Source organism: Piliocolobus tephrosceles, chromosome 6 (genome assembly GCF_002776525.5).
Source record: "Piliocolobus tephrosceles isolate RC106 chromosome 6, ASM277652v3, whole genome shotgun sequence".
Lineage (NCBI taxonomy): Eukaryota > Metazoa > Chordata > Mammalia > Primates > Cercopithecidae > Piliocolobus > Piliocolobus tephrosceles.
The window spans coordinates 94,888,619-94,915,485 of NC_045439.1; the positions used below are offsets into that span (position 1 = coordinate 94,888,619).

The 26,867-nt window shown below is 48.3% G+C and overlaps 2 protein-coding genes across 5 annotated transcripts in view; both read right to left on the minus strand.

Annotated features, from left to right (window-relative positions):
- Positions 1-1,473, minus strand: part of PDE8A (phosphodiesterase 8A) — a 162,076-nt gene extending 160,603 nt beyond the window's left edge. For 2 of the 4 annotated variants that reach the window (XM_026448317.1, XM_026448315.1), the window contains exon 1: positions 991-1,450. In XM_026448317.1, coding sequence (XP_026304102.1) covers positions 991-1,170 — 180 coding nt within the window. In that variant the 5' untranslated portion in view covers positions 1,171-1,450. Of the gene's footprint in view, positions 1-990 lie in introns of all 4 variants that reach the window. The other 2 variants (XM_026448316.2, XM_026448318.1) reach the window with 2 other exon arrangements.
- Positions 1,474-7,638: 6,165 nt separating this feature from the next.
- The window catches only part of SLC28A1 (solute carrier family 28 member 1), a 106,652-nt gene continuing 87,423 nt past the window's right edge, over positions 7,639-26,867 (minus strand). The window contains exon 18 of the mRNA XM_023187165.2: positions 7,639-7,783. Coding sequence (XP_023042933.1) covers positions 7,747-7,783 — 37 coding nt within the window. The 3' untranslated portion in view covers positions 7,639-7,746. The remainder of the gene's footprint in view (positions 7,784-26,867) is intronic.

Here is a 26,867-nt window from a genome sequence, read left to right on the forward strand (position 1 = left end):
TGGTCGTGATGAGAGGGATGACAGCCAACAATTCGCAGCCATTCACGAATTTTTTGTTGTCGTTGTTGTTTTTTACTGGTTTAACAAAACATAAACCAACGCATGAGTTCCAACTTTAAATTCTGAAATGAGAGAACTGGAAAGCTGCTGCTGTGTGCCTTAATGATCACATTTTTCTTTTTCCTTTTTATCTTTCCTTTAGAAAACTTAACAAAGACTAAGCCCAGAAACTTTGACAAAACATAAGCCAAGGCAACATGCGCTGGAGAAGACATGCAACGTAAAAAAACAACCTCAAACAGTCACAACATGTCCCAGTAAGTCTGCTTAATAAAAGATTAACTTTGTTCTGCTGAATGCTTCAAAAATCGCGTTTCACAGTATTTTCTAATTACATATGCTTTAAATACAGTATGTATGCTAATAAACGTGGACCTCAAATACATGTGCAATGAAGCAAAGCTGATGTTCCAGATTACATTCAAATAGTCCTGAAGAAAATGGTAAACTGCAACCGCATGTGCAAAGCTGACAGAGTGAAAAGAATGGTGAGGCCAGTCGCCCTTCCCTTTCTACCACAGGAAAAGAACAAAGTTCACACTGATTTAACATTGCAGGGACGCGCCAGAATGTCCTGGGGGTTTCCCTCCAACACCAGTTCTTGGAGAGGAAATTGATGCAAGCGCCTCAGTCAAGTTCACAGTGGGCCCTGCCGCTCCGGGAGTCGGATGTGTCCAAGGAACCGACGCCGCGACACAGGCGACGTCCTAATCGCAACCCTAGGAAATGAGGGTCGCGGCGCCTGGGTCGGTCCTTCTCTGAACGCTGCCCCGGCAAGGCGGGCGACCGGCGTCAATCAGAACCATCCAAAGCGGGGCAAGAGGGCACCGAGGCCCGGGGGAGGGGGACCCCGCCCGGCCCCTGCGGGAAAGTTACTGGCTGGCCGGGCCCGAGTTTCCCGGCGGCCCCAGAGTGCCCGGCGCCCCTTACCTTCTTGCCGCTGCCTTCGCGAGGCTCCAAGAGGCCGGCGCCGCGGGTCTGGGACAAGGCGGCCGTCTTCTGGCCCTGCGGAAGGCGCGGCCCGCCGGAAGACAGCGGCGATGCCGCGGGGCTAGGTGCGTCCTCGACTTCCAGGCTCTCGGATATGTGGATGCTGGGGGCACAGCCCATGCTGGCGGCGGCGCCGCGGACACGTTGGCGGGTAGCCGCGATCCGGTCAGCAAACGGCCCACCCGGCGCCTTGGGACCGCCGCGGGCGCCGTGTCATCGCCGCCTGGGCAGGCGGCGGCGAGCGCGGATTTCGCGTCAGGAAGCCTGGCCGCCTCTTTTATCACGGTGCGGGCGCTGCGGCGGCGGCGGTGGAAAGGGAGCACTGAGGCGGGTGGCGTGCTGCGGCCGCCCCTCCGAACATGCCCTTCCTGAGGCAGGAGCCGCCGGCCGCCTCCCTCACATCGCCGCGCTCGACTCGGCCGCGCTTCCGGGGAAATACCGGGGAGGAGATTTGCGCACTCCTTACCCCGGAGCGGCTGAGTCCACGCCGCGCGAGCCACACCGCCCTCGCCGAGCTGCGGCGCGACCCCCGGGGGAGGCGAGCGCCCGGCCGCGCCCGGCCCCGCTCCCGCCGCCGCCGCCGCCTCCCCGGCTCCAGACTCCGCCTAGCTTTGGACACCCACGCCGCTCCGCCTGCTGGGCCGCCGACCCGCGGAAAAGCTCCCCAGGCCAAGCGCCGGTGGGGCACAAGGCCAGCCTTAGACGCTCCCGCTGGCCGGGGTTAAGGCGCGGGGTCCTAGGGAAGCCCCTAGGGGCGGCCGGGCCACGTCCGCCGGGGTAGGGAGGAGCGCACCTCGGCTCCAGCGGGGCCTGGGGCCGCACCGTCGAGAAGCGCAGAAACGGCTGCGCGCACCCGGGAGTTGCTGGCGGTTCGGCTTCGGCTCCGGCTCCGTGATCCGGGCCGGGTTTTGCCGGCAGCGCGCCGCGCCCAGCCCCCAGCGGTGACCTCCTGCGGGTGCTGGCGTCAATGCAAAGCAGCTGGGGCGCCAGCAGCCTCCTCTGGGCGCCGCCCGCAACTGAGCATGCGCGGTCACGACCCGCGCGTCGCCCGACTGGGCTACCCAGAGAAGGAGAGAGACTTGCCCAGGGACACACAGCCACCTCCGTCCCGAGGCCACCAGAACCCCAACCGCCAACTTCGAATTCCGGCTCCCGTAACTTAGCGGCTAGGTGACCTGGGTGGGGTCACCAGGTGTGAGCCTTGGAGCTGCTACCCAGAAAAGAGACCGGTGGAAGGACCTCCTTTCTCGGGGGGGGCGGTGAAAGTCAAACTAGGGCGCCGCGCGCCGTGACCTGTGTGGGTGGGGCCTGGGCGTCTGCGAGAAGCCACAGGCCGCGTGCGCTCCCTCGCAAGCCAAAACCTGGCGCGCCACGCCTCGGATTACACAGGCTCCGAGGCGGCAGCAAAGTTACAGCTCGGTGCAGGCTGCAGGCGCCCGTCCTCCTGTCATTTTAACCAAAGAGCTAGTCCAGCGTCCGAGACCCCAAAGGCAGGGGAAGGGGCGCTGTACGCATTGCAGGCCTGGGGCTTATGAGGACCCCAGAAACGCCGGACACGCACACAGGCACCAGCTTGCTGTGTGAGCTGGGGCCAGTCGCTTAATTTCCTGGTGGCTGGGGCTTCTCCCCCACCAGCTGGAGGGTGGTGCCCCTGGGCATACATCATGTATCGTGTAGCTGGCTACCACGGACCCCCGTCAGTCTTCGCGCCCTCCCTAGGCTCAGGGTTTGCGGAGACCGTGGCGCGGTGCAGCCGGCTCTTTCCTGTCCTCTCCCACCGTCCACACCTTTCCTAGCCCGGCCCTGGAGCGACCCTGCGAGGCAGCCGCTCCCGCCTCGGGCCTGGCTACTGTAAAGACCCGGAGGCGTGCTGCGGGCTGGATTCCCTGCTATAGCGCAGGAGTCCCTGCTGTGGCGCTGGTTCAGGTGCCGGGTCCCGGAGCCTCCATCTTCCTGGCCCGAGCAGGGTAACCCGAGAGCACGTTACTGGCCAAACTGTCACTGGCACGTGGCTCTATTACCAAGTTTAAGCACAGTAAGCAATATTAATATTATACCTCTCTGCCTTATAAAAGTACTACTGGCTTGGTGAAGTGTCTTAAAAAAGAAAAGATTTTTAAACATCACTCCTTATTGCACCTAAGTCGTAGAATTTTTTTCTGCCTTTGCTCTGCAATTTTAAGAGGTCTTCTTTCCAGGTAGAATCTGGAGCTCTGTAAATAAAGGATACTTAATGGAGAAAATGCTTTGAGCCGCCAGAGTTCATGGAAGTTTGAAGCGCTACCTCTCCTCCCCGCCCCGCAGAGTCGTCTGGCCTTGACGACTCCCGGCGGCGCTGACCTTGCCGCTTCTGGGGCTCCAGGCAGCTCCGGTCCTCTCGGCCCTCCCCTGCTAGGCAGGACCTCCCTCGTTAGTCCTTGGGCCATGCACTAAATGAGGGGGTTGGGGCTGCGAGATCAGCTGGCCTGAAAACCCCGGTGTGCCCCGCCCCACACCTCGCTGACTGCCGGGACTGCCTTGTGCTGTCCTGAACTGGTCACTTCACCCTCTGTGTTCCCAGAAAGCTGTAACTGATTTCCAGCTCTGCAATTTTGGGATCCTAGACTTAGAGACCTGGGGCTATGAATGATGCAGAAGCAGATAGGAAAGATAGGAGTCATCTGCCTGCTTCTGGAGTCTCAGTCCACTTTTTCCCATACCCAGAACCTCAGCCTCGGATACTCCAGGAAGTCACAGGCCCTTCCTCTCAGCTCCAACCACCTAACATCAATTCCACCCTACCTCTCCTCCCCCGGCTCTAACCTGCACCTTGAGGTTCCTGAACACTTCTCTACCCTGTGACAGTGGACAGAAAATGGGTCACACTGACAGAAGTAACCCAAACGTCACTGGCATGTGCCACCCACTAAATCACCCAGGACTCCCAGGGCCCTGCAAAGAATCCTGTCCCTACCAGGTGTCTAGAGGGCTCATAAACAATCCCAGTACTGCTGAAAGGTAGGCTGCCTCTACCACACCAGCCATGTTCAGCCTCACTATTCCGTGGCACAAAGTGAAACACGCTTCACCAGATGCCCCAATCCATTTTCCCCGGGTGGAGGGACCCCCAGCCCGAGCTGCTTGACTTCCACAAAACTCAGACTTGTAACTGAATGTCTGCTTCAGTTCTTACTCCAGGACTCAGGCATGAGGTCAGTGGGGCTGGGAAAGGAGATAAACCAAAGGACCTAGGCCCAGCCTCCCTCCTACACCTGTGACTGGCACAGATTTGTGGGTTATAGGTCAATCCATTCCCAGGAGACTCCTTAGTCCTCATGGTGCCCCTCACCAGTTCATTAGAGATGTGCAGATGCCGGGTCCCTCACAGCTTTGCCTGTCTAAAATCCAAACCTACTCTGCTTCCACACCTCTTCTACTAAACCTGAGTCTCTATAGGGCCAGTTGTCCCTCCTGGCTTGATCTCCGTCTCCACCCAGGGGTCAGTCATTCAAAGACTGTGCCACCTGCACCCAGTTCTTTGTCTTCCTTCCCTTGCCTTCCCCCATTGAACCATGCTTGAGGCAGCCACAAGTGGGAGAGCTCCACACCCTGAGGTCTGAATCCCAGCTCTGCCATCAATTAGACCTTGAGCTCCTGACTTCTCTCCCAGCCACTGTCCTCCACTGTAAATCTAGGACTACTATCTACCTCAGAGAGTGATGTCAAATGCCTAGAGCAACAACTCTAGCCCCTGAGCCTTAGCTGTCTTCTCCCGGGTCCATTTAACATCACTTTTCTCCAGTCCTGCCCCCGGACTGCTAAAAACTGGTGGAAGAAATGAAATTACCATGGGGATTAACAGCCCTACAAATCTATGGCATCTGACTTCACGATCTTTCCTCAAACTTTCAAAATTTTGTATAATATGATTTTTAAATTTCATTATTTTTAAATTATACATTTTATAATTATACACATGAATACATACTGGAAAAATAGTTTTTAAAAAATCCGAATTAAGCAGAAGTATATAAAGTCTACAGAGGCAAAGGAAAGTCTTTCTTCCTTCCCCACTGCCTTCCTTCCGTAGAGGTAACTTTTGTTAACAGTTTGGACTGTGTGCTTTCAGACCTGTTTCTACATAAAATATATTACACACACACACACACACACACACTTGCACATGCACAGCTGTTACAGTATTACAGCTACAGTGAACATCCTTGAATGTAACTTTTTTCGGTAGGATGAACTCCTAAAAGTGGAATTGCTTGATCTCAAGGTATTTTATCCCCTTCACTCCCTCAGCTCCAGAAGGGATGAGGAGGAATGAAGGAGAGAAAGGCCACCAGAAGCTGAGAGACTAAAAAGGAGAACACCCTGGATCCCCTCTCTGCCCCTAGAAAAGGGGAGTCCAGCCATCACCAGATACAAGGCCTTTCGGTCATCTCCAGATTCATGGGCTCCCTCATCTTTATTTTCTCTTGGTACTTCCAAGCCTTTAGTAAAGTGTTCTTGAATGTTCTAGCCTTTTTTAGATAAGGGAGGGACCAAGTGACCACCCTTAAGGGAAAACTGTAAGGAGGGAGCAGCACCTCTGGGGCCAGAATAGTAAAGGAGTAAAACCCCAGGAGGACCCTCGCTCTACCTCCAGAGTTCAGGTGTGCACCTGCATCCATCTCCCTCCAAACCTTGGTTTTTGTAGTTCAGCTGGAGCCCTGGATTAATACCTCAGTATGGACTCCCTTTCTCAAAATGACCTAATTAACTGCCACAGTCTCAGACTTATCTTCCAACAAAGGGCTCTGTCCCCAATGCTCACCCCACACGCCCTCTCCTCTTGACTCTACTCCTGCTTCCCACCAGGCAAGGGAGTCAAATCCTCTCCCACTTAATGGATAAAGTCCAAGATTCTCAACACTGCTATATTTTTAAATGTCAGAAACCCAACTTCATTGAGCTTAGCAAAGGTAGGTACTTAGGGACTTAGGGGTTCACGTACCCAAAATACAGGAAGGTCAAGATGAACTCAGCAACACGGACCCAGATGCCACTAGCACTCTCACAGTCCCGACAGCTTGACCTTCCTGATGGGGTTTTCTGTGATGAAGAAACCAAAGCCTTTGGGATTCCCCGCCCTCCACCTTCACAGCCCCATGACTACACCGTTGGTTTCCACGACAACAAGGAAGTTTCTTGTCCAGAGTTCTTAATAGGTAGTGTTCTGGGGGGTGTCTGTTCTTACCCTAAGGGCTGGCTTCATAAGTGTGAAACCTCTGCAGTCACAGGGCCTGAGTCTACAAGGGTCTCACTCTTGGTTTAATGCTCTGATGTCACCATCTTGACTTTTTTTTTTTAGACAGAGTCGCACTCTGTGGCCCATGCTGGAGTGCAGTGGTGTGATCTCGGCTCTCTGCAACCTCTGCCTCCCATGTTCAAGTGATTCTCCTGCCTCAGTCTCCTGAGTAGCTGGGATAACAGGTATGTGCACCACCACACCCGGCTAATTTTTGTATTTTTAGTAGAGACGAGGGTATCACCATGCTGGTCAGGCTGGTCTTGAACTCCTGACCTCAGGTGATCCACCCGCCTCAGCCTCCCAAAGTGCTGGGATTACAGGCGTGAGCCACCATGCCCAACTGAATTTTTTTCTTTAAATAGACATGAGGTCTCACTATGTTGTCCAGGCTGGTCTCAAACTCCTGGCCTCAAGCAATCCTCCGGCCTCAGCCTCCCAAAGTGCAGGGATTATAGGCATGAGCCATGCCGCCCTGCCTGAAATTATTAATCATTGTTGAACGAAGGGCCCCCACACACTTCATTTTGCAATGGGCCCCACAGATTATTCAGCTAGTCGTGCTCATCTCTGTCCCCCTTAAAAGTGCACCATTTAGGTGCACATAGAGGAGAGAAGCAGTGTGGCAGTGTGTGGGAGTAATGTGGTGGCTCTGGAGAAATTCGCAGGGTCTGCTCAAGCAAGCCATGTGGTTATCTATTATAATAACAAGAGTCTTCTCCCCACTGTGCCCTGGGCCGACTCAGCCCTTTGTCTCACTCAGCAGGTCCCAGTGGGTAGGCCAGGCCTCAGAGACTATCTCTTCAGGAAACAGGCTGCCCAAGGGCCCAGGGACACGCTGAGGTCCCACAGCTGGATGGGCACAGCCAGGACACCAGAGGTCCTCCAGCTTTTGGCCTTTCTCTGGGGGTCTTCATCCCAATCTATCCAGCCTCCCAACTGCCCTGTGACTTTCAGCCAAATTCCAAAACAGCACTTGGCTAATGGCGGCTGGGATCCCTGCTGGCCACACCACTTTAGTGGGGGAACAGGGGAGAAGTCCAGGGTCTCCTGGCCTGGAGGAGGGGAGCAGTGTGTCAGGACAGCCCCAGATGGGACCTATGACAGTGATGACACCTGCCAGCCTGATGCTGCTAGACTTCCTGCCAGGCACTTCACACGTGTTAGCTCATTTAACTCTCAACAGCTCTGTGAAGTGGTTACTATTACCTTTGCTGCATAACTCTCAGTTCATTTTACAGATAAAGACACAGGTTGTTTTGTTTTGTTTTAGAACCAGGGCTGATGTCCTTAATAAAACACAAAACTCATTCTTTTCAAAGACTCTTAAAAATACAAGGATGCTTCTTTAGTAAATGAAGGGCATTTCTTTCCAGCTGAGAGCCTTCAAGATACTTAATAATGAAGCACGAAAACATTCCTCAGGGCTGGGACTCGGCAGGTGTATTTTTGAATATCCTAAGAGCAAGAAACACTTTACTGGAACATAACTAATGGAACTAGAAATAAAATGAGGGGCAACAACCATCGCTGCTATTATCTAATGTTGTCAAGATGTTCTGAGAAGTGCCATGAGACATGACCTAGAAATGGGAATGCAGATGTTGGGACCAGAGATAACATTCATCATTAGTTGCAGGTGACATGACTTTATGTCAAAGATGCTTGGCAATCAACTCAAAAGTCATTAAGATGAAAGAGTTCTCTAAAGTGGCCAAATTCGAAGTAAAAAAGTTTATGTCACTGCTACTGTATTCTAGAAATACTCAATTGGGAAATAAAATTTTAAAAAATCACAGTAAGTGCTGAGTACTATGTTGGCCCTCATATGGAACCTAAATCACCCAGGCCTCACCTGGGATTACTGGAATGGTCAGAACCTACATTTTTCTGGCTCTTCCTCTATCTTCTAACACAGGCCTCCAGCCTCCAACAAGGTGTCACCCTGTTATATCTGGGGGTGTCTAAGGGGAGGTAGTGAGATCACCCCATCACTATCCCTACCCTGATGCTCTGTACCATGTAAATGGCTGGGCCCCAGACACTGACTCCTCGTATGGGAAGGCTGAGGGCCTGGAAGTTCCTCTGGGTTTCAGGCCTCAATGGGGAAACAGCACACGTCCAGGGGACTGAGTCTTGGTTTGTCCAAGACCTCCCTCACAACCCGCCACTCCCCAACACACCCAGCATTCCACACTGTCTCCTGCATCCCTGTGGCTGACAGAGTATCTGGACAAGGAGCCTGAGACTTTCTCTTGAGGACTCAGACTAACTCCTGCACCAGGGTAGGACAGAGACATACCTGAGCCCTGCTGGCTTCCCCATTCTCCTCTCTCACACAAGACATGCTTCCCCTGCCTTTCACAAGCCCACCATAGCTTTGGCTAAAGCTGGAGGTTGCACAGAATCATCCCCATCTACACCTTCCCAAACCCCCGCAAGGTTGGCATTAGCATCATTACTTGACTGGAGAGGAAATGGAGACAGAGAGGTTAAGTAATTTGTCCTTGGTCATGCAGCAGATGGCAAAGTCAGGTTGCCAACCGTGGCCTGCCTGACACCAAAGCCCAGAATGTCTCCACTGTGCAAGAGCTCCCATGAAAATAAGCTTTGGCAATAAGTTAAATTGGGAAACTGAGGAGCCAAACATCACTGATGCTTGAGAAGCAGAAAACGAAATACGATCTACCCCAGAGCAACTGAGGGCTGCTTCATTCCCAGGGTAAATGTGAGGCAAAATGCAAAGCAGCACATTGGTTACCAAAAGTATTTGAGGCTTTTTAAATGTCAGCTGCAATGATCGTGAATCACTCTTTTTAAAGTTCTTAATCCAAAGTGACCCTCCTTTTCTCCCTGGCTCCCCTCCTGATTTAAGTCCCCTCTGCTGGCCTGAGTCATCCACTCCAAGTTCTGGTATGCAGGCCTGCCAAGTCCCATAGGAAAATTGTCATTCTCTTGTCAGGGGAGATGTGTCCTGTGTAAGTGTCCCCAAGCCTGCTTGAAGAGAAGATTCTGGAGGGGAAGATTCTGACCTTAATGGCGGTACAGCTGGAAAAGTCAAGGCGGTAGGCTGGGCCTAGTCACACCCAGAGTCCCAGATGAATCCTTTAAAATGTGTACTCTTTATTGAGTGCCTTTTTCATCACTGAGAATATAGTGATGACAAAATAGCCCCTGACTTCACGGAGCTCATAATCTGTTGCGGGAAGCGGACATCATGCAACTACATGAGTGTATAATTACAAGATGATGAGGGCTGTAATGTACAGGAAGCTGTGAGTGTGTATCACAGTAGGGACTGACTTAATCTTGGAGGGGCAGAGTGGACACCAAGAGCACCTCCCTGGACTGAAACATGAGTGGATCACTGTCTCCATGCTCAGCACCCACTCATCCTTCTTAGAACTGTATCTGATTTTCTTCAACTCAAGTTATGGCCATGGCAGTTGGCTTAGAGATGGGCACATGAGCCAATCTAGAGTTAATGGGTGTTGATGGCAATGGTTAAGCCCCTGATAGAGACATACCTAAAGTCAGAACTATGTTTGGACTTTTAATTTCTGCTTTTGCTTAAGTCATTTTGGGTCTGGTTTTTAGTTTCTTACAACCAAAAATATCCCACCTGGACTAGGGGGATAAGTCTGAAGTAATGAGATTAAAAAATATGGGAAAGAACATTCCAGGCAGAGGTGAAAGAAAGTACAAAGGCCTTGAAATGGAGGAAGGAGCATGGCATATTCAGGAACTGAAAGAGGGCCAGGATGGCTAAGAACAGAAAACAAGGGGCTTAAGTGGAAAAATGAGGTGGAAGAGGTGGACAAAGCATAAAGTCAGACCATGCAGGGCCTTGTCAGCCATGACAAGGACCTTGGTCCTTAGCCTTGGAGTAATACGAGTCCACACTCAAGCAGACAGGCTCTAAGTGTGAAGGAGGTAGCCCCAGGTCAGAGCAGAGGCTCCTGGGAGGAGTCCATTCATCCCCATCATTGGCTGACAAGATAAATAACGCCTCCCACAGAAAGAGAGAGATCTATTTTTCAAATGTATGTATACACCTTGTGTTTGGTAAATTATGTGGTCATTCAAATATGTTATTGAATTCATGGGGCATTTGCCATTTCACATTTTCTCAGTTGGGAATATAGAAGCACAGCTACCAATGTAACTCCTTGGAAATTGGAGAATGTCTTAGAAGTCCAAAGGAGTCTTAGTAAAAGATCTGTGAAAGCCTTGGCTACCCCTAGAAGGGTACAGTGGGACCCTGATGCAAGGGGGCCTAGGAGCTTGTTGCAAAGGCTGTGGCTAGAAGTATTGAGATTATTGTGAAGGTGATGATGGTGATGATGAAGATGGTAATGAATACAATTGCAGCTGACATTTGTTTAGCCCCTTCTAAGATGCTGAACACTGCTACAAAGTCCTTTATAATGATTTTCTTCTTGAATCTTTACAACAATACCCTGAAATGGGTGTATCATCATTCCTATTTTATAGATAAGTAAACTAAGGCTCACACCAGGGAGGTGACTTGCCCAAGATCACAGGGTAAAGATCCAAACCCAGGCCTCTCTGAGTCTGAAATTTATGCTATTGATCATCATCTTACATGTTTCTGTTCCACATATGATCTGTTGGGGCCTCAATCCATTCCTTTCCATCCCCGTCCTCCAACCAGTTGGTTTTTAATTGGGTCTGGCCAGTGGAAGTACTGAAGAGATGAGAAAGCTGGAGGAAGGGAAAAAGCCATTCTGGCTCTGCAGTGTCAGTGGCTCTGGCTGAATTAGGGGCTGGATTACTGTGTAGGGTGGGGGCAGCCCCTCTAGCAGCTCAACAATGACATGTACAGGAGCCTGGAATATAGCAGCTTCCTAATCCCTGGGAAACATCCATGTCTTAGTCCATTTTTATTGCTGTAAAAGAATACCTGAAGCTGGGTAATTTACAAAGAAAAGAGGGCTGGATGTGGTGGCTCATGCCTGTAATCCCAGCACTTTGGGAAGCTGAGGCAGGATGATCGTTTGAGCCCAGAAGTTCGAGACCAGCCTGGGCAACATGATGAAACCTTGTCTCTATAAAAATACAAAAATTAGCCAGGTATGGAGGCATGTGCCTGGCGTACCAGCTACATGAGGGGCTGAAGTGGGAGGATCGCTTGAGCCTGGGAGGTGGAGGTTGCAGTAAGCTGAGATCGTGCCAGTGTACTCCAGCCTGGGTGACAGAGTGAGACCCTGTTGAAAAGAATAGAAGAGGAGAAAAGAGAAGAGAAGAGAAGAGAAAAGAGAAGAACAAGGGAGGGGAGAGGGGGGTGGGATCTATTTGACGTACATTCTGCAGGCTGTACAAAAAGCATGGCACCAGCATCTGGTTCTGGTGAGGACCACAGGCTGCTTCCCCTCATAGTGGAAGGGGAAGGAGAACCAGTGTGTGTAATTCACATGGCGAGAGAAGGAGTAAGAGAGATGGGGAGGGGCCAGGCTCTTTTTAACCAGCTCTTGTGAGAACACTCTAATAAAGCAAGAACTTGCTCATTGAGGATGAGGACGGCACCAACACATTAATGAGGGATCTCTCCCTGTGACTAAAACACCTCCCTTTCGGCCCCACCTCCAACACTGGGGATCAAATTTCAACATGAGGTTTGAGGGGACAAACATTCAGACTGTAGCACCCCTTACCATATTTTTGTTTTCTAGCCCTTTCAACAGCTTTGTAACCAATCCTCATTAAAACTTGAAATATCTCTGTGGTTTCCATTTTCCTGGCTGGCCACTGACTGATACAATCTCATTGACGGGGTGCCTGATAGGGGTTGCTACTCTTATTCGCAGATGGTATCACTGCCAGCTGCTGCCAGAATAGTTTACTGAGATCAACAAACAGCAGATAAGGCAGTGATGGCATTTGAACCTGCAGCCGGCCTGGAGAGCACTTGCCCACTGTGCCCTTGAACTTCTCATTGGCATTCCACTGGGGCTGGAGGCATAACAGACGTCAAGGGCTTGAGTCAGCTCAGAAAATTACATCTCAGACTGGCCATGGACTTAAGGCGATTTTATATATTTTTTGTTTTGTTTTGTTTTGTTTTTGTAGATATGAGGTCTTGCCATGTTGCCCAGGCTGGTCTAAAACTCCTGGGCTCAAGCAATCCTCCTGCCTCTGCCTCCTAAAGTGTTGGGATTATAGATGTGAGCCATTGTGCCTGACCCTTAAGATGATTTTAGAAGGAAAAGTTTTCACGGAGAGTCAGATTCTTAGTTCCAGGCTTGAGTTGCTCTAGGCCATAAGCAAAAGGTTGTGATGATATAGCTTGTCCAAAAGTAAGAACCAAATTTACCCACTGACTGACACCAAGTCCTGTGGGACTTGACTTGAGGAGATCTCTCTCAAGCTCAGGTCACCATCTGTGAGGGGAGGAGCTGAGCCATAAAAGACACAGTTTGTTTTCTGTCCAGCCAACATCCATTCCTCCTTACCTACTTCCCACTTTTCTTCCTGTCCTGTATAGACCCTTCCCATGCACAGGGGGTCAAGGTTGATTGGTTTCAACCAACTGTGGTCACTCCTTTCCCCATGTGAGAGATTGGTTAGTCATGGGCATGTGACACAACCATGGCCAATGAGATGTATGGGATGGTCTTGGGGGATGGTGTGGAGAGGGGCTTCTGAGAAAGTTTCCTTCCTTCTAAAAAAGAGACACGAGAAAGATACCTAACCATTTTCTGCCTCTGGAATGACGGGGCGAGAAAGCAATACCTGGAGCTATTTCAGCTATCTGGCCACCATGAGTGGAGCTGCCACCACCTGGGGATGGCAGAATGGAAAGGTGGAAAGAACCTGCATCCGTGTCCCAAGTGTAATCACAGAGCTGCTGAAATTAACCAACTCTAGAACCACCCAACATTTGAACTCTTTGCTATGTGGTGTAATGCAGCTTTGTTGTTTAAGCTATTTCTAGTTGGGTTCTCTGTTACTTGCAGCCAGAAGCATTGTACTTTACATATTAGGCCATTAGTCAAATCCCTCTGTCTTTTTTACATGTAACATTTTGTGATTCAATTTCTTCTCTTTTCAAAGAAAGAAATTAAGGTTCGACAAGAGAGGAATAGTTGAAGACTTTGCCATACATGTGTGGCAGAGCCAGGACCCCTGGGCTCCCACATTCTCTCCCACTATATCCCTTTGCCCAAGCCCTTTATATAGCAATGGAGATTATTGCTAAATAGCTATTGTTTCTAAGAAATGCTTCAGTGTCTCACTCACCTATAGCTTCTCACAGATGCAAAGGATTACAGTATTGGATAACGATGACCCTGGATCATTTCCTGTAGCCTGCCCCTCTACATGTTATGCTTGGGACCCTGCAGTCTGCCCCCTGCATGTGTGCTCTTGGGACCCAGCAAATTACAGAAGTTTGAATGGGGGGCAGGGTGCTCTCTTTCCCAGCACATAATTACCAGGCTTGGCAGCAGTGGTGCTGCCAGCATCTGTGGACCACCCAGCCACTGTGCTCCCAGCTGCAGCTGATCCAGAAGATCAGAAGGGGCTGAGTTCACACATGCTTCTCCTCCTTCTGCAGTGTGAAGGCTTGCCAGGGCCCACATGAAGGTGATGGAGGACTCAGTGAATCCTGATTTTCTGGCCTATCTTTGGTAGGAGACCTGACTTGTATAAATTCAGTGCTCTCCTGGCCCACGGTGGCAACCTCAGCAATTCTCCTGGTTGCTAGGAATCTCTGCTGGAACTAGTCCAACACCAAAGTTAAGCAGGGAATCTGAGAAAGGAGAAGGATTCTGTCCTTCCACAGAGACTCAGCCACAGAGCCAGCTGTAGAAGCTGGCAGAACCAGAGTCATATCATTGCTATACAAGCATTTTTCTTTTTCTTTTTAACTAACCATGACTATTTGTGCATATAAAAGCCACGTTTTCTCTCCCTTCACAGTGCCTGTTCTTGGATCCTAGAAGACTAGGTCAGGTTTTTGAGGCTCAAAGTGAATGTCGCAGAGGGTGCCCCAGCTCAGGAGCCTCCTTTCCCTCTCCCCTTAACTGGGCTGATGGGCTGGGCTTACTCTCTGGGATCAGTCAGGGGCTTTGGTTGTAAGTCACACAATCTGACTCTGCCTACCTTAACCAAGAAAAATAACTTTTGGGATAAGATATCAGAATGTTCTCAGTTACAAGTAAAATCATAACAGCAGGACTTCTTACATCACTTAACAAGAAGTCAGGCAACAGATCGTTCTCAAGATTGGTTCCACAGCTAAATTAGGTCATTGTGGTAGCAACCGCCAAGACGGCACCAATGCTGCCCACCTCCTGGTAGCAGTGCCTCCCACGTTAGAAAGGGTTGGCCTGTGTAACCAATAGGAGACTGCAGAAGTGACAGCATGTGACTTTCAAGGCTAGGCCATAAAAGACATTGTGGGTTCCACTTTGTTCTCTCCCTTAGGTCACTCATTCTGGAGGAAGCCAGCTGCCATATTGTGAAGACACTCAAGCAGCTCTAAGGAGAGGCCCATGTAGAAACGACCTCTGCCAACAGCCTTGTGAGTGAGCCATCTTGGAAGTAGATCTTCCAGCACCAGTAAGGCCTTCAGATGACTGCAGCCTGAGTGACCCTGAGCCAGAACAACCAGCTAAGCCACACCAAACCAGGCATCAGACTGAGTTTTTGCATCCCACCCTCACAACACCCATGAAGCAAGCTTTATTATTACTCCATGCTGCAGAAGAGGAAACTAAGGCTCAACCAGGAAGTGGCAGAGATGGGATACAACAAGGCCTCTCTTCAAGGGTTAGATGGGCCAGATGGGTTCTAGCCAGATGGGTTTGGGAGAGATAGCTCAGCACTGCTTACCTGTATAGGCTTCAGAAATCCCCTAAACTATGCCCCTTGTCCTGGGTGTCTTGGTCCCCATTGATTCCTCAAGTACAGGGCTCTGCTTGTATCCTCCATACCAACCAACAGTGGACCAGAAAGGAAATCCTTACTCCAAGATTCACTAAATCTGAGCCCTTCTTTTGCCCCAGCCTCTGAAGTCGGTCTGTCCCTAACCCTGCCTGCATCTTCATTCCCTGGACTGGCAGTCTACACTCAGACTCACCCACAAATCCAGACAGTTCCTGGGTTGCACAGGTGCACCTGAAGCCAGTGTTTCCAAGAACAGCGACACTTTCTTAGAAACAACAGTCACCTGGGACATAATGCAACCTATGGAACTTGGGTCCCTTTCCAAGGTGATGGCCCCCAGAGAGGTCCCCGAAGGAGCAAGTCCCATACAGGGCTGCTACCAGGGACAATGTCTGCTGCCAAGTCTCTCCTAGGGATTTAGGCTGACGCAACTTTTTCTAGGATTTAACTTTCTCTTTCTTTTTGGTCTCTAAGTTCACTATTATGTCTGTGTCTGAATGAATTTGTGCAGTTCATATGTAAATTGACAAACAGCTGGGAGGGGAGGGTCAGAGCATGACAGGGTGTCAGCCCATCACTATCCCTTTAAGAACCAGTGGCTTTCAAATTGCTTTTTAGGAAGGAAACCCTTTTGCTAAAGGAAGCAAGAGCAAGAACCACTCTGGCTGAAGCCTTTGGTGAGGTGGGGGTAGAAAGTTTACCATAATGTCAGCCACTCATCCCCCAAGGCAGCCCCTGAAGCACCTGTGTGGAAAACATTTTAACTTTTCAGGACTAACACCTGCTCTCCAGTGTGCACGAGTAGCAACATAACAAAGCAGATCTCCAACACCCCAGCATCCTCCAAGGCTTTAGACCTGTTTCTCTGTTAGGATTTGCTGCAGCTGCAGGTCATAGATAATCCAAAATAACAGAAGCTAAAATGACATAGAAGGGCCAGGCATGGTGGCTCATGCCTATAATCCCAGCTACTCAGGAGGCTGAGGCAGGAGGATCACTTGAAACCAGCAGTTCAAGACTAACCTGGGCAACATAGCAAGACCCCCATCTCTAAAACAGAAAAAGCATAAAAAACTTAGCTGGGCATAGTGGCATGTTCCTGTAGTCCCAGCTACTCAGGAGATTGAGACAGGTGGTGATATGGTTTGGCTGTGTCCCCACCCAAATCTCATCTTGAATTCCCACATGTTGTGGGAGGGACCTGGTGGGAGGTAACTGAATCATGGGGGCAGGTCTTTTATATGCTGTTCTCGTGATAGTGAATAAGACTCATGCGATCTGATGGTTTTAAAAAGGGGAGTCTCCCTGCACAAGCTCTCTTCTCTTGTCTGCTGCCATGTGAGATGTGCCTTTCACCTTCTGCCATGATTGTGAACTGTCAGTCCTTTAAACCTCTTTCTTTTGTAAATTGCCCAGTCTCAGGTATGTCTTTAACAGCAACATGAAAACAGACTAATTAGGTGGATTGCTTGAAACCAGGACCTCAAGACCAGCCTAGGCAACATAGCAAGACCTCCAGGAAGATTGCTTGAGCCCAGAAGTTCGAGGCTGCAGTGACCTGTGATCATGCCATTGCACACACCAGCCTGAGTGACACAGCAAGACTTTGACTCTAAAGAAAAAATAAATAAATAAGGTGGGCACGGTGGCTCATACCTGTAATCCCAGCACTTTGGGAGGCTGAGGCGGGCAGATCACTTGAAGTCAGGAGTTCAAGACCAGCCTAGCCAACAATGGTGAAACTAAAAATACAAAAATTAGCTGGGCATGGTGGTGGGCATCTGTAATCCCAGCTACTCAGGAGGCTGAGGCAGGAGAATCGCTTCAACCCGGGAGGTGGAGGTTGCAGGGAGCCAAGATTGCACCACTGCACTTCAGCCTGGGTGACAGAGCAAGACTCTGTCTCAAAAATAAATGCATAAAATTACATTAAAAAATACCAATGACATAGAAGTTTGTTTTTCTTTGAGATCACTGACACCTAAAGGGATTAATCAGAGATCTAGGCTCAGGACCCCTCTCTATAGAAACAATTTGAGTAACCTAAAATCAATGTGCCTGCACCATTCCAGCAGTCTAATCTTTTTTCCCACTGCCTCCCTCCAACTTAGCAACCTAATCTTGTAAGATTTTCAGTGTGTGACTTCCACCTTAGGGCTCCACAATGGCCTCTATCACACTTACATTCTAGCCAGAAGGAAAGAGGAAGGGAGGGAGAATGTGACCAACTATCCTGGCTTGCCCAGGACCGAGAGATTTCCTAGGACTCTTAGTGCTAAAACCAGTAAAGTCTCAGGCAAACCAGGACAAGTTGGTCATCCTAGAAGAAGTGCATGGCCCCTCTCTTAGGTATACTTTGGAAGTTATATAGCATGTTGCTTTCATCTCATTGGCCAAAACTTAGTTATGTGCCCCCATCTACTGCAAAGGAGGCCAGAATGTGTTGATTTTATTCTGGGTGGCCATATATCCAACTATACACTTATGAGAAAAGAAGGGAAAATGGCTATTGGAATCAACAAGCAGTCTCCAGCCTAAATCCAGAGAGGAGACTTCCATATACTGCCCCCCAAAAAACTGCCATGCAAGTCTGTATTAGTCCATTCTCATGCAGGTAATTTATAAATTACCTGAGACTGGGTAATTTATAAAGGAAAGAAGTTTAATTGACTCACAGTTCTGCAGGGCCAGGGAGGCCTCAGGAAACTTACAATCATGGCAGAAGGGGAAGCAAACACATTTTTCTTTACATGGTGGGAGGAAGGAGAAGTGCCAAGCAAAGGGGGGAAAGCCCTTTATAAAACCATCAGATTTTGTAAGAACTCACTCAACTCACTATCACGAGAACAGCATGGGGGCAACCACCCCCAATACTCAATTATCTTCCACCAGGTCCCTCCCATGACACGTGGGGATTATGGGAACTACAATTCAAGATGAGATTTTGGTGGGGACACAGCCAAACCATATCAAGGTCCAAGCACTGGGATTCCATACTGAGGATCTTCAAAGCAAGGAAGTTTCAAGCCTCACGGGTAAGACAAAGAGGGAAGCATCAGTCATCCCCTCCTGCTCCTATGTTGGCAGTCTGCCTCCAGCTACAGACGCAGTTGCTTTTCCAGCTTCCCTTGCAGCTACAGCATGGGCCTTTGGCTTAATCCCAGGATAGAAAGAAATATCTGCTGGGGGGCTTCTGTGGAAGGATTCTTCCCATCTAATGAATGCATGGGAGGAAAAGCCTTTTCTACTAGTCATGGCTCTCTCTGGGTATAACATCCAGAACTTCAGCAGCCATCTTGTGATCACAAGGGGTCAATCCAAGGATAAAACCAGAATAACAGAGCAGAGATGTGGCAAGAGCCAGGGTCATTAATACCATCATTGATGCCTGGATTAATCCTGGAGCCATTTACCCCTGGAGTTGCTACTATGTGAGATATTAAAAATATCACATCATGTAAAATATTTTCTATTGAAAGCACTGTCACTTGCAGTTGATATTGGATAATGTCAACCATTCTAACCAATAAAGAGCATGTCTCCTACTGAGTGAGAGGAAGGAATAGGTGATCTCTGTGCAGCTGCTCCTGCTGGGAAGATCTGTTGGGGCAATGAGCACCCTGAAAGGAGTGGGCAATCTTCCTTCATCATCTTCCTTGCCTCCTTCCCTCTTTCTCTTCTTTTCTTCTTCCTTCCCCCCTTCCTTCCATCATTCCCTCCTATGCCCTTATCTTTTCCTTCCCCTTCCCTTCCTCCCTCACTAGACATCAAGCTCTAAAGATACTGTTTTAAACAAGATGGACACAGTTCCTGTCCCCAGAAGCATACTGACACGTATGAGATAGATGATTAAACAAGACTTCATGAGGTATGACAGGGGCCAAGACAGGAGAATCAGGGTGCTGTGGGAGGTCCAGAACAGACTCCAACTCAACTTGTGAGTTCAGATGACTTCCTGGAGAAGACAGCCACTTGCGTTCTGAGGGATGAGTGGGAGTTAGGTACATGAAAGAAGGGAGTGGTCAAGCATCTGGAGCAGCCTGTGGAAGAGCTGAGAAGGAGAGTGCGACTCCTTCAAGGGACTGAAAGCAGCTCAGTGAGGCTGGAGCTAGGACAGGGGAGGGGCTGTGCTGGGAAATGGCTAGAGGTGAAATGGGTGGTTATCAGAGACTGGATCCAAGCATCCTTGTGAGAGATGATGAGGAGCTGGCACTTTGCCTGAAAGCACTAACTGAACCATCTGCCTCTTAACCACCCACTTGCCCTGCATGGCTCAGCTGCTGTCCAGGTCCCATCCAGGCCCATCATGGACTGGCCTGGTGTGCAATGGCTGATAGACAGGCTCAGGGTGCAGCTGGACCCCAGGTAGGTACCCTCCCTGGCCACGCCAGAGCTGGAGAGAAGCCAGCCCTGTCCCATGCGTGTTATGGGGTGATGGGCCACTTTTTGAAAGGGTGTCCCACCCCCGACCACGTGTGCACCACTGACTATGACTGTAGTCCCTTCCCTGCTTCTGAAACTGGACTCCTGCTTCCCCACCCCTCTATCTAGTCAGGGAATATTCTGACAGCCCATTCTAGCAGGACCTTAGGATGGAAGATTGGAAGCTCCCTGTCCAGGGGAACACAAGTGGATGCCCACTCCTGGGGAGAGGGTATATAAAGACCCCCAGCTATGGGTCACATGGGGCATCCAGTGGTGGTAGCCACTGCTTGCTGGTGAGCATGAGAGTAAGGGGTGTGGTTAGGGATAGCCTGAAGGATTGCAAGACTGGAGTGGTTTGGCCTGTTTCCTGATTTTTTCTAATTCAATTTAAATCTGACTCTAAGCCACTATCCCACTGAGCTGGCCAGAAATTCACTCTCAGGCATATCACTGAGTCTCCCTCTCCCATTCTCAAGATTTTGCCAAGGTCCCAGGGTCTTAGGCAGTGCTGAGGTCTCAGGCTGGCTCCACTGGTCACACCAGCAACTGCAGAACATCCATCATCCCAGCCTTGTGGCACCTCAGGCTTGGTGGCTCTGCTGATTTGGAGTCACCTTTGGAATGTGGGAATTGTCAGGGAGGGGTAAAAGCTCTGTGCTCAAGTCTACTCTCCCTAGGTGTATCAGGCAGCCATGCCCTCTAAGGCCTTGTCACTTCTGGACACTGCCTAGAGTCAGGTTTGGGACCTCTCCTCCCTAGGGGTTTGGGACCCCCAGCCCTAGTCATACTCTGCCCCTTCCCCTTCTAGGGTAAAAATCTCTTCTTCTCCCTTCATCCTGCTCTCAAAGGCCCACCCTTGGCCTAGTGCAGTGGTTCACATCTGTAATCCCAGCACTAGGAGTTTGAGACCAGCCTGGGCAACATGGTGAAACCCCATCTCTACTAAAATTACAAAACATTGGCCAGGCCTGGTGGCATGCACCTGTAGTTCCAGCTACTCCAGAGGCTGAGGTGGAAGGATCACCCGAGTCCAGGAGATGGAGGTTGCAGTGAGCCCTGATCGCACCACCACCCTCCAGCCTGGGCGACAGAGCAAGACTCTATCTCAAAAAAACAAACAAAAAATCACTAGCCCACCCTTTCTTTCTTCTCTCCAGGACACCTTACAGAATCTCTATAAAGAGTCAAGGAAGGCTGGGTGGAGTGGCTCACACCTATAATCCTAATACTTTGAGAGGCTGTGAAGGGAAGATCACTTGAGGCCAGGAGTTCGAGATGCCTGGGCAACATAGTGAGATCTCTGTCTCTGCAAAAAAGAAAAACTAGCTGGGCATAGTGGTTAGCAGTTGTAGTCTCAGCTACTCTGGAGGCTTAGGTGGGAGGATCACCTGAGCCTAGGAGTTGGAGGCTGCAGTTAGCTATGATCACACCTTTGCACTCCAGCCTGGGTGACAGAGTGAGACTCTGTCTGTAAAAGTAATTAAGAAATCAAAAAAAAATTAGTTCAAGATTATTACAAAAGACAGAAAGACCCACCAACTTCCAATAGCTTTTATGCTCTGACCACCAGAAGTACCCAAGGCAAGGAAACACCACGGGACTCACTCTCTGCTTGAAAGAGCCAGGGAGGAGCAAATATAAACCAAATGAGCACAAGGTAATATCTCAATGAATCGTCTCACCCTAGTGGTTTGATGAAGGGCAGTATCACTGTCACAGGCGTTATTGTTGTGAATCTCAAACTCTCCCTGGCTATCTCACCTGGTGACTTTACCTGGCATGAGCTTCCCTCACCCAACATCTTGGAGTACTTGGACCACCTTAAACTGCTCATGTATTAATTAACTGTCATTAAATGATGCTGCAGTTACAATCTCAGAATCTTAGTGTCTTACGACCATCAAGGTCTATTTCTTAACCAGACAAAGTGGCTCACACCTGCACTTTGGGAAGCCAAGCACTTTGGGAAGCCAAGGCAGCAGGATCATGTGAGGCCAGGAGTTCAAGACCAGCCTGGTCAACATAGCAAGACCTCATCTCTACAAAAAATAAAATAATAAAATAAAATAGTAGCCAGGTGTGATGGGACATACCTGTAGTCCCAGCTACTTGGGAGACTGCGGCAGGAAGATCCCTTGAGCCCAGGAGGTTGAGGCTATAGTGAGTCGTGATCATACCACTATACTCCAGCTTGGGCAACAGAGTGATACCCTGTCTCTAAAAAAAAAATTCTCTCTCACTCACAGAATGAGTCACCTGAGGTTGCTGTGGCTCTATTCCATGCATTTATTTATCCTGGAATCCAGGCTGAAAAGAGAAGCCCCTTTCTGAGTCACGCTGTTTGCAAAAGAGGCAGGCTGGTTAGATGGCTCAGAGTACAGCCTTGCATTCAGATAAGGCTGGGCAAAAATCCCTGCATTGTCAGAGTTAATGCTTACAACATCCCTACAAGTTAGGAGGTGATATTCTCATTTTACAGATGAGAAACCTGAAATTATCTTGCCTGAGGACACACAGGGACGTGAAGAGGTGGAGCTGGAACTCAGCCATGTATGTGTCTGGCTCCAAAGCCCAGGCTTTCACTCACCCTGCTATTCTGCCCCTGCAAAGCAAATTCAGGATCAGCCAGTTAAACACGCTGAATTGAGAGCACGTGTAGTTAGCACTGTTGTCGCTCAAAACTCCACTAAAAAAAAAAAAGGTAAAGAAGGAAAAGATTTATAAATCAATAAGTACGGAGAATGAGAGCAGCAACAGGAGAGATAAGGAATGTTAACAAAGTTTTGGAAGCAGAGCTGATAAAGTGGAACAGTGAAGCTCAGGAACTGGAGGCACCTATTACTGCAAAAGCAAGGGCAAAGGTGGGGTTGAAAACAGGAAGCGGAGTTGAAAGCCTAGAGCCCCAGGCCCACCTGCCCATCACCCACACCCAGGTTCCTTCTCCTCTGACAGGAAACTGGAGTTTTATCCTATGGGGACATTGAACCAGAAAAGCAGGCACAACACACAGGCCAGGCACAGTGGATCACATCTGTAATCCCAGCACTTTGGCCGGCTGAGGCAAGTGGATCGCTTGAGTACACGGGTTCGAGACCAGCCTGGGCAACATAGTGCAACCCTGTTTCTACTAAAAATGCAAAAATTAGCTGGGCATGGTGGCACATGCCCATAATTCCAGCTACTTGGGAGGCTGAGGCAGGAGAATCTCTTGAACTCAGCGGGGTGGGGACGGAGGTTGCAGTGAGCTGAGATTGCGCCACTGTACTCTAGCCTGGGCAACAGAGCAAGAACTTGTCTCAAAAAAAAAAAAAAAAAAAGCAGGCACAGTGGAGTGGAAAATGTTCTGTATTTTAAAGCAAGATTAAGGGAGAGTTCATAAACTGAATGTTGAGCACCACCTCCTCCCTCTTTGTGCCACTGTATTCCCAGAATTTTCTCTACCCTATGTGTACCCTCTCCAGGCAGGAGACTGGAAGATTCTTCTCTGGAGAAACATCATGACCCCAGAAAAGAGATTTATAGGTACTGAAATCCAAGAGTCCCCCCCATTGAAATAGATGCTCCCAGCCCAGTTATCTCACAGTAAGATACACTGGTTGATAAGCCTTATCCCTCCCCAACTCCTCAGTGTTTAAGCAACTCTTCAGGGACTCATTATTACGTATGAACATAAAACAAAGGGTCACCATAGATTTGAGGACAGTATCTAATATGGAAGACAGAGATCAAAACAAACAAAACAAAAAGGAATGGAGGGCCCTGAGACAATGCACATGGACAAAGAAAAATGCCTTGAAACTATTAATATTCTCAGAGACACAGGAAATGATATTATTCACATGAAACAGGAAGGGCATATTAGAAACAAAGAAAACCCAACCATAAGGGAAGAGCTTTGGAAAGTTAAAATTACGATAGCAGGAAACAAGTTGATAGAAAAGTTGGAAGACAAGCTTAAGGACAATTTTCATAAAGCAAACAAAATTATAAAGAAAGAACAATAAGAGAAGAAAGGTAAAAAATTAAAAGATAAATTTGGAGGGTCTAACATTACAAAAAAAAAAAAGGAGTTTCAGAAAGAGAAAACAGAGAAAATGAAAGAGAGAAAATTAACAAAGAAAGGATACAAAGCTTCCCTGGCTGGTCATGGTGGCTCATGCCTGTAATCCCAGCACTTTGGGAGACCAAGGCGGGCAGATCACTTGAGGCCAGGAGTTTGAGACCAGCCTGGCCAACATGGCAAAACCCCATCTCTACAAAAAATACAAAAATTAGCTGGGCATGGTGGCACAGGCCTGTAATCCCAGCTACTTTGGAGGCAGAGGTAGGAGGATCACCTAGGCCTGGGAAAGTCGAGGCTGCAATGAGCTGTGCTCATGCCACTGCACTCCAACTTGGGGGACAGAGTGAGACCTCATCTCTTTTTTTTTTTTTTTTTTTTTTTTGAGATGAAGCCTCACTCTGTCACCCAGGCTGGAGTGTAGTGGTGCAATCTCAGTTCACTGCAACCTCCACCTCCCAGGTTCAAATGATTCTCCTGCCTCAGCCTCTCAAGTAGCTGGGACTACAGGCGCATGCCACCACACCTGGCTAATTTTTGTATTTTTAGTAGAGACGGGATTTCACCATGTTGGCCAAGCTGGTCTTGAACTCCTGGCCTCAAGTGATCCACCTGCCTCGGCCTCTCAAAGTGCTGGGGTTACAGGCATGAGCCACCAACCCAGTGAGACCCCATCTCAAAAAAAAAAAAAAGTTTGAGACCATTCTGGGCAACATAATGACATCTCATCTCTATGAAAGAAATTTTAAAATTAACCAGGTGTGGTGGTGCCTGCCTATAGTCCCAGCTACTTGGGAGGCTGAGGAGGGAGGATGGCTTGAGCCTGAGAGACCAAAGCTGCAGTAAGCTGTGGTTGCACCACTGTATTTCAGGCTAGGTGATAGAGTGAGACCCTGTCTCAAACAAACAAACAAAAAACTGTAAGAAGAAGTGATTTCCAAACCTAAATTATATTCCCTACTAAGCTATTAACCAAGTATGATGGTAGAATAAAGACATTTTCAGATATGCAATTCTTCACAAAATTTGATCTCTTATGTATACTTTCTCAGGTGCTCTACCAAAATGAGGTAATAACAAGAAAGAGAAAGACAAGTGTTCCAAAAATAGGACATCCACCCAAGAGACGTGTTAGCAAGTCCCAGGGTGACAGCTGAGCAGCAGGCCTGAAGAGAATCAGGTAGAATAAGATAACACAGGGTTCCTGAAGGAATATCTAGGGAAAAGAGGGAATCAGATATAGGACCTTATAGAAAATAGCTCTTGGGGCTTGCAGATTTATATATATAAACAATTTTCTTTGGATATAAGATCAATATAAAAAATCAAGTATATTTCTACAATGGGCAATCCAATGACAAAATGAGGAAAACAATTCTGTATATAATAGCGTCAAAAAGAATAAAGTACTTAGGAATAAATTTAATAAATGAAGTGCAAGACTTGTACAATGAAAACCACTATACATTGTTGAAATAAATTAAAGAAGATCTAAACAAATGGAGAGGCATCCCATGTTCATGGATCAGAAGACTTAATATTTTAAAATGGATGTACCCCTCAAATTGATCTACAGATTCAATGCAATCTCTATCAAAATCCCAGCTGGGTTTTTTGCAGAAATTGATGAGCTCATTTTAAAATTCATATGGAAATGCAAGGGAACTAGAATAGCCTAAACAATCTTTAAAAAGAATAGCAAAGATGGAAGACTCATACTTCCTGATTCCAAACCTTCCTACAAAGCTAGAGTAATCAAAACAGTATGGTAGTGGCATGAGGATAGACTATAGATAAATGGAATAGAATTAAGAGCTCAAAAATAAACCCTCATATTATGGTCAATTGATTTTTGACAAGGGTGCCAAAACAATTCAATAAGAAAGAACAGTCAGCCAGGCATTTGGCTCACACCTGTAATCCCAGAAATTTGGGAGGCCTAGATGGGCGGATCACTTGAGGCCAGGAGTTTGAAACCAGCCTGGCCAACGTGGCAAAATGCTGTCTTTACTAAAAATACAGAAATTAGCTGGGCATGGTGGCGTGCGCTTGTACTCCCAGCCACTCAGAAGACTGAGGCACAAGAATTGCTTGAACCCAGGAGGCAGAGGTTGCAGTAAGTAGAGACCAAAACTGCCTGGCCTTTCACGACCCAGCCTCAGAAGTCACATGGCCACTACACTCCAGTCTGGGCAACAGAGTGAGACTCTGTCTCAGAAAGAAAAAAAAAAAAACTACAAGCAAAAGAATGGAGTTGGGGAGTGACTTCTCGGGTAATGACAATATTCTTAAACAGATTCTGGTGATGGCTGTACAACTAAATATACTAAAAACCATTGAATTTTACACTATAGGGTAATTTTATAGTATATAATTATATGTCAATAAAGTTGTTTAAAAATTAAAAATAATTTTCTTAACAAATTTGGGAAGAGTTAATGACAGTTACAAAGAAATCTAAGCAACAAAAACAAAAAAACATGGTATTATATGGATTTGAAAATGCGTATATTTTTCACATTTTAACATTTCTGATACTGAGATGCATCCTACAAACAATGGAGCATCACAGTTTAGTTGGGAGTGTTCTTTCTTAGTGGTACATAAATAATGGCACATCTTACTGTCTTAAATTAGAAGAATTACAGTGATATGTTCAGAAGGAACAAGATGTGCAAGAGGCCAGGTGCAGTAGCACACGTCTGTAATCTCAGCACTTTGGGAGGCCATGGCAGGAAAATTGCTTGAGCTCAGAAGTTTCAGATCAGTCTGAGCAACATAGGAAGACCTTATCTCTATTTTTAAAAATGTAAAAATTAGCCAGGTGTGGTGGTGTGCACCTGTAGTTCCCAGCTACTCAGGAGGCTGAGGTGGGAGGATCTCTTGAGCCTGGGAGGTCAAGGCTGCAGTGAGCCATGATTGTGCCACTGCACTCCAGCCTGGGTGACACAGTGAGACCCTGTCAAAAGGAAAAAGAAAGAAAGAAAGAAAAAGAGGAAAGAAAGAGAAAGGAAGGAAGGAAGGAAGGAAGGAAGGAAGGGAGGGAGGGAGGGAGGGAGGGAGGGAGGGAGGAAGGGAGGGAGGAGAAAAAGAAGGAGAGAGAAAGAAAGAAAGAAAGAAAGAAAGAAAGAAAGAAAGAAAGAAAGA